Source organism: Nanorana parkeri, unplaced genomic scaffold (assembly GCF_000935625.1).
Source record: "Nanorana parkeri isolate BGI_ZX_2015 unplaced genomic scaffold, ASM93562v1 scaffold306, whole genome shotgun sequence".
Lineage (NCBI taxonomy): Eukaryota > Metazoa > Chordata > Amphibia > Anura > Dicroglossidae > Nanorana > Nanorana parkeri.
In genome coordinates this window covers 418,940-427,325 of record NW_017306574.1, presented here as the reverse complement: position 1 = coordinate 427,325, position 8,386 = coordinate 418,940, and the positions used below count along the sequence as shown (strand labels likewise).

General features: G+C 46.2%; 1 protein-coding gene across 1 annotated transcript in view; it reads right to left on the bottom strand.

Moving 5' to 3' along the window:
- The window catches only part of LOC108788123 (nectin-1-like), a 72,280-nt gene that overhangs the window by 60,469 nt on the left and 3,425 nt on the right, over positions 1-8,386 (bottom strand). Inside the window, exon 3 of the mRNA XM_018557849.1 lies at positions 2,765-3,091. Coding sequence (XP_018413351.1) covers positions 2,765-3,091 — 327 coding nt within the window. The remainder of the gene's footprint in view (positions 1-2,764; positions 3,092-8,386) is intronic.

Genomic DNA, 8,386 nt, shown 5'->3' with positions numbered 1-8,386 from the left:
GGATTTGTATTCCTCTATAGCTTATGGTACATTCTGCTGTATATTATACATAGGAATACACATCCAGCAATACATTATACACTGTATGTATAATGTATTGCTGGGATTTGTTGTATTCCTATATAGCTGGTGATATTCTGCACTGCACTGTATAGAGGACTACAAATCCAACCAATAGTACATTATACAGCGCAATGCAGAATACCACCAGCTATAATGTACTATTGCTGGGATTTGTTGTAGTCCTCTATAGCTGGTGATATTCTGCATTGTGCTGTATAATGTACTATTGCTGGGATTTGTAGTCCTCTATAGCCGGTGCAATTCTGCATTCATTGCTGTATAATTTTACACTTTCCTTTTCACTATATTGCACACCACACTATTTTTTTCCACCGCTCCAAGCTTGCTCCTGTGATGGACTACAATCTCAATACAAACTAGTAGTCCCATCACTGGAGCCATTTTTAATTTTTTTTTATTGTTTATCCGATTAACCGATTAATCGAACTTAATAATCGGCTAACTAATCGATTTTGAAAATAATCGTTAGCTGCAGCTCTACTACTGTTACATAGACGGCAAAAGTGACAGACAGGGGCGGGGAGAAGCCGGGGAAGAGGCAGAGCATGAGGGGGGCCAAGTCGCTGCACCATGGGCCTCTGCGTTGTACTTGCCCCCTGGGCTAAAAGTTGCCACTCAGCCCCTGATTCAGGGGGTGGAAGAAAAAAAATGTTGAGACTGCAGACGTCATTAAAAGGTTGTGTTTTCAGTAGAAATTGTGGAAACTTCATGAAACATTCCGTTGACCTATTTCAGTTGTTTTTGTTTGATCTGTTCATTGCCAACAGCTGAAAGTCTGTAGATTTTGCCAAAAATACCTGATTTGCAATGGGGGTCAAGTCATTGTGATCAGAACTAGGCGCACCGGTACCGATACTAGTATAGATATCGGTGCCGATACCGAGTATTTGGGCAAGTACGAGTACTCACCCAAATGCTCCGATGCCTAGCCGAATACTTCCTGTATCAGGAAGCCGGGAAGCGCGTCATTACACGGTGCCCGGCTTCCTGATTGGCCGGGAAGCTGCTCCATGCTCTCTCGTCACTTGTGATAAAAGAGCATGGAGCCGACTTCCCGGCCAATAAGGAAGCCGGGCACCGTGTATTGACGCAGTGCCCTGCAGTCCGATTGGCCAGGAAGCCAGCTTCACGCTCCCTCGTCATCTCATTACACGGCGCCCGGCTTCCATGATTGGCCAGCAGGCCGGCTCCATGCTGTCTTGTCACATAGTGACGAGAAGCATGGGGATTGCTTTCTTGTTAGTCGGGAAGCCGGGTAGCGAGTCTTTACACGCTGCCCGGCTAATCAGGAAGTTAGGTGGCGAGTCATTACACTCCACCTGGCTTCCTGAATGGGACTTCCGGTACTCGGTAATTGGTATCGGCGAGTCTCTCGCCAATACCAATTACCTATCCCTAGTTTATTAGATTACACGCTGTTATTATGGATTTGCTGTGGATTTCAATAAAGGCCTGAAGTATTGGAACTTTTTGGAAGTGCGGTCTGTTCGTATTCTATTATATCCCTTGTGCTGCTTCCCCCCCCCGCCCCCAATCTGAGCCCTGCTGTACATGGGAATGCACAATACGTATGGTGCTCTCAATTTAATGTCCAAACCATTACAACATGTACGGGATAATCCGCTCATCCTATAACACTTCCACTGTTGGTCTTGATGAAGGTCGATCTAAGCATAGGTCTGTGAAGGTTCTCATCCATCCAGGTCATGGTATATCTGTAAAAAAAATAAGTCAAGGCAACTGGACTTGCTGTATTTGTCTTGAAGACATTTCACTGGACATCCAACCAGCTTTCACAATTCAGAATGATTCAAGTCATTCTGAATTGAGAAAACTGGTCTGATGACCAGTAAAACGTCTTCAAGAAAAAAAAAAAAACCACAAAACCCAGCAAGTCCAGTTGCCTTGACTTGTTTATTTTTTTTACAGATTGATCTCAGCAGCTAAACAAGTTGCCCGCAAAGATTACAAAATATTATCTGTCAAACACTACGCAATGTATTCTGGCCAACGCAACAACTGGCTGTATTCCTTCATGTCTATGCGTGTGTGCTATCATTTATAAATGAGTGATTTCTGTACATGGCGACTATGTAACGGACTCCTGGGTACTATACTATGAGGCAGGAGTAGGCATACTCCGCCCCTCTAGCTGCAGCGAAACTACAAACCCCTCTGCGAGTCATGCCTGTGGCTGTCAGTCTTGCAATGCCTCATGGGACTTGTATCTCCTCAGCAGCTGGAGGGCTGAAATGGGGCTACCGCTGCTCTAAATGAACCATCTCTGTTCCCAATATGACTTCTGAGCTGGGTGGGGCTCTGCCTCTGCGAGTCATGGTTGTGGCTGTTAGTCTTGCAATGCCTCATGGGACTTGTAGTTCCTCAGCAGCTGGAAGGATGACATGGGGCTACTCCTGCTCTAAATGAACCATCTCTGTTCCCAATATGACTTCTGAGCTGGGTGGTGCTCTGCCTCTGCGAGTCATGCCTGTGTCTGTCAGAGTCTTGCCATGGGACTTGTAGTTGCACCACAGCTGGAGGGCCTGATCTAAGGTCTCATCATTCCCTTTCTACAAATATCTAGGGAACCTGTAGCAATCATTCTATAAAATTCATTCTGACCGATCATTTGGCATCTAGAGGAAGGCCGACAATGCTACAATGTCCACGCGGCACTCACCTTGTGTAATAAAAGAGATGGTATTGTCAGCAGCTCCAGTCGGGAAAAGGGTGAAGGTACAAGTGTAGGTCCTCTCGTCGCTCAGCTCCACATTTATTATCTCAATCGATCCGTTTTTATATCCGTCCCCCAGGAACTTCACCCTCTGCTCCGCAAATGGGGTCAGCTTCAGCAACTTAGAATTGCTGTAGGTGAGAAAGTTCTTGTTTTGCCCGTTCTCGATCCTCTGCCAGGTGACTTGCGTGATGTTGGTGCCTGAAGTCTCGACGCTGCACCTCAGGGTCACGTTGGATCCGACCCAGGCGAGCACTTCTGCATCCACTTTGACTGCAAAACAAGAGGAAGAGGTGTCAAGGGACAGCAGGACTGGACAGGGATTGGACGAGCCCATGGTGAGCCATGAACCTCAGCCAATCACAGCCTCTTATCAGAAGAATGAGGACTAGTACGCGGCCAATGACGGCACTGCGTTCATAAACCGGTAAATTACGACTGGCAAATATTCTTCTTTGTTGGAAAATTAAGTTCTGTCATAATGATCAGAAGTGATCTCAACATACAAAAAAAAAAGAAAAAGGAGGGATTTTTATTATTAAGTTGGTCATAACTAAAAGCAAGAACGCTGCAAGAGATTTAAAAAAAACAACAAAATATATATAAAACTTGAGAATCCTTAGCACTGGGAAGGGACAGGCTGCAACTAGACATTCTAACTAGTTGTGGACACTGGGCATACTACAGCATTGTGTCGGCACCAATTCTGAGATGATTGGAGGATCTACAGGCCAGTGATACACAAATAAGATACATTGTTGTTACTAGTGAGGGTACCTGAACGTATTTCTAAGATTTAACTCCTTAGTTTAGTGTCACTTTAAGCTGTAACTATCGCCGTATATCCTCCTCATTGGCCTTTGCTGCACATGCGGCGCTCACATGGAGATGGAGCACAGGTGATGGAGCACAGCAGATGGAGGGCAGGATATAGCGTAGATGAGATGGAGGTGCAGGAGATGCAGGAGAGGAGGTGGGGGACAGGAGAGAGAGGAAAAGAGATAGAGAAAAGGAGATAGAGGAGAGGAGGTACAGCAGAGGAGGAGGAGAGGAGATAGTGGAGTGAAGTTGAGATGGATGAGAGGAGATGGAAGAGAGGAGAAGAGACAGAGGAGAGGAGATATAGGAGGTGGAGGAGAGAAGAGGAGATAGGGGAGAGGAGATGGAGGAGAGGAGATATAAGAGAGCTGGATGGGCAACAGTTTTGGGTGAAAGGAGGAAAAATAATCATTGCTTATAGTTAACATTTACATCACTTTATTTCTGGGAACTAGAAATGAATCATCGTCTCTAATCAATGAGTAAAAAAAAGTTCCTCCTCCTAAATATTTGCAGATTTGTCCAATTGGAGGACAACAACACAATGCATGGATCGCGGCTGACCGGATGGTGCTGTGCAATCTTGAAATAAAAAAAGAAAATAGAAAAAGTCACCAGCAGCACTATATATGTGCACTTTATGGTGTTACCATTGTCAATATTTGGCCCTGATGAAGGGTCCCTGCGTGGCCCTGAAACGTTAGCATTTCTGACAATATGTGACAACAAACCAATAATATCAAGTAAGGTTTGAATAAACTATATGTGTGATCATCTGTTTTCATCCTTCAAGTGGCAGCCAGGGCATGTGCCACATGTGCCATGCTCTGGATACGCCACTGGACTAGGCACACACTAGTGCACTGATGGTCTTCAAGCAACCAATCAGAGGTCACTTCCAATCCCAGGGTCAGTAACAGCAGCTCTAAACAATGCGCACACTTCTCCTTCCACCACTGACATGTACCCAAGACAGGACAGAACACTGCTGAGAGGGGCCCCAGTCCTCCATACAGAATAGTCAGCTCCATATGCAAACAGTAAAGACCCAGATTTGACCCCTGCACTCTGCGTTACTCCTGACCCCTGCACTCTGTGTTACTACTGACCCCTGCAGTCTGCATTACTTACTCCTGACCTCTACACTTTGTGTTAAATACTCCTGACCCCTACACTCTGCGTTACTTCCTCCTGATGCCTTTTGTGGAACCACGCCCATTTTAAATAAATGGCCCGACCCTAATTAAAGTACATTCTCCACCCGCAATGGCTTGCTGGATGCACAGCAAAAAGAGGTGTCCCTGGAAATATTTTTGAAATGTTGGCAACTATGTGCTTCCCTTCCGACTGACCAACAGTGCTGAGTGCTAAGGGGGCGCGCGCCGGTAGAGCAGAGAGTTCAGTGTCTGGTCAGTTCATTTTGAAACAGCCCAACAAAATCCTCAGCACCAGGCCCATGATGCTCATAATCCGGCCCTGGCTGTGGGAGGCCAGGAACAGATGACCATTGAAAAGAACAATCACCTCAGCCCTCTACCACGGGTCTGACCTTTGCGCTGGAACTTAGTTTTATTGGGAACAATTTGTTTCAACTGAAGAACACATTACCATACTTTAAGATAACATGTTCTCCTTTTTTTGGCCCCTAGCAGGGGGGGAACTTCTTCTTACCTTTCACTTAGCTTGTTTGTTCCCTCTTTTCTGTTACTTTTTTTCTTCTCTGCATACTTTGGTCATTACTGATTACGGAATGTATAATAATACCTAAAAAAGTATGAGTAGGAATTGCAATGTACATCAAACCCAACCGTCATGGTCATTTGTCACAAACATCCTTTGCTAGTCACTCACTCTTCTCTTGTCTTTGTTCATCCCCTGTTCTCTTTTTTTATGTTCACTGAGTCCCTTTCTTTTGTCCCCCCCTCCTTTCCCTTCTCTTCGGGTTCCCCTACTTTTTCCCATCTTATCCGCCATGACAACACCCTCCTTACAATAGTCCCCCAAATCAAATATATGTTCATGGAGAAGGAAAAGGGAAAAAAAAGAAAAGGAAACACCACCAAATATTACTCAATTTAATGATATAATGAATTCACCGACATATGCAATGGCGGAACTACCGCCATAGCAACCCACACGGCCGCTAGGGGGCCCGAGCAGAGGGGGGCCCGGTGAGGACGAGAACTTTTACAAACATTTCTTCGGCCGTCTTCCGACCCAGTAATACAGAGCACCTCCGAGTGCTTGACCCCTCCCCTCCTTCCTGCCAGCGTGAGCTGGATAGTGCTCCCGATCTCAGCTCTTTAGAAGGGGGCATACTAAAAGGAATGACATGATGTTCATGGACGCCTCCTGGACATTCCTCCTTCACGTATGTAAACAGCATACTGAGGTGAGCCGGGCTGATCAGCACTCTGTGTGCTCTCCATCACATCGGGCAGCTGCAAGAAGTTATGTGACCCGACCTGGATGGTGATTAATGTTTCAGTGATAAGGCTGTTCAGTGTCCGCTGAGTAGGGATGGGCTGCACGTTCGAGTCGAACCTATGTTGGACTCGAATATAGCATGTTCTAGCGTTCGCCGAACGCCGAACATTATGGGATGTCCACGGTATAAAAAGACGGGGTCACGTCGGGTAAATAGACAAATTAGGCTGTTAAATTGCGTTGTTTCCCCGTATCTTCAGAAACAAATCACTTCTGTTGGTGGGCACAATTTTCCATTCTTGCCTCGAGCGCAAAAGGAGCTAGCTACGGCTCTGACTAAACATAATCATCAACAATTCTGCAACCTACAAACCTGTAACCTACATAACCTTCAGTATCTTAGGCGGTTCGCTCACCTCTCGATCCTGTCACGGCTCTCTGCCGTGACAGGGGAGGGGCTGGATTCCCCTCTCCCCGCTCCGATCCGCCAGCGCTGACTGGCGGAACGGACGGGGGAGGGGGCGGGTACAGCTGGCTCTGCCTCTAGATAGGCAGAGCCAGCTGTCACTCACGCAGCTGGGCAGATCCCGACGTCCATGTCGGGATCCGCTCCGGCTGCGGCGTCTCAGTATAGCTGTAGCTCACGGTATACTGAGCCTAGGGTGACGGGAGGACGCTAGTTTATGTCCTCCCGTTACCCTAAGGAGAACTATGGGGAAAAGCCCTGACCCCATAGTTCTCCTTTAAAAGCCTTAACAGGTCACCAGTTTAGAGTTATCTGTGAATAAAGGCCCTAGAAGTATGGCTCCCACTCTGGTGTGTGCGGTGATACCTAACATTTGTGGCACAATGGCCGTTTTCACCCACCACGTTTACATCGGGGGTGGATCCAGAGTCTAGTCTCGGGAGGTGCACTGCCAGAAAATAAGGTCCAAGCTGTAGAGGGACTACAAATCCTAGTAATACTTTATAGAGTGATGCAGAATGGAACTAGCTATAGAGGACTACAATTCCCAGCAATACATTATACAGCAATGCAGTATACCATCAGCTATAAAGGACTACAAGTCCAAATGATACATTATACAGCAACGCCGAATGGCAAACAGCTATGGAGGACTACCAATCTCAGTGATACATTATACAGCAATGCTGAATGGAAACCGGCTAAAGAGGACTACAAATCTCAGCAATACATTATACAGCACTGCAGAATAATATGAAGCTACATACTCTGTGTTGCCATGGGGTGCCAGCTTGATGTCTTCAGCGGAGGATCTCAGGAGGGCTGTGGAGAGGTTTAGGTGGACTGTGGAAGATCTCAGGTGTGCTGTGTGGGGTCTCAGGTGGGCTCTGTGGGGTTTCAGGTGGGCTGTGTGGGGTCACAGGGGGTTTTGCAGGGTCTCAGAAGTGCTGTGCTGGGTCTCAGGAGGCTGTGTCGGTTCTCACCATGGCTGTGTGTGGTGTCTCCCCAGGGCTGTGCGGGATCTCTGGGAAGGGAGATGATGCAGAGGACCCCCTGCCTTGTTTTAATATTGGATATAGTGAAGTGTTCTTGTGGCTGATTAACCAAAGAACTAAAGTGTGTTCCTTTTGCAGGGGAATGTTCAATTACCATAGTGATTGTGGTGAAAATTCACTTTGCAAAGAATACCCAATAGCGTAAAAAGTTACATTAAAAAAAAAAAAGAATGTATGCTTGCATGTGTTCCACTAATTGCCAGGTGTAGTTCTGTAATTGGCTGACCCTGCACCAATGCTATTGTCCATGACTTTGCCTGCCCACTATCTGCTTTGTTGCTTGTGAGGTAAGCACTCATGGTTCCTTTCACTGGACATGTGTGGAGACAGTAACAGATAACCATGATGCCTTTTCCACACAGTCACTGCTAAATCGATCTATTTTCACTCTCAGCTGTATCTATTAGGAACCAGAGCGTTGCAACACTATCACTTTGTGTTAATACACTGGGCACGCTTCAGTACCAGGTATCAACCATGTCAGAACAGAATCCATCCACATATACATGCAAGGCAAGGCATGACATCATCATAATGACACAAATCCTTCTAGTAATTGGTTCTTATGTCCCTTTATTTTACTGTATACGTTAGTGCAGTGCAATAGGGTCACCTTCATGAATGGGACCTTGTCCTTGAGTCAATCTTTGTATATATACTTTATCTACCGTATATACTCGAGTATAAGCCGTCCCGAATATAAGCCGAGGTACCTAATTTTAGCCAAAAAAACTGGGAAAAAGTATTGACCCGAATATAAGCCGAGGGTGGGAAATGAGGCAGCTACTGGTAGATAGATAC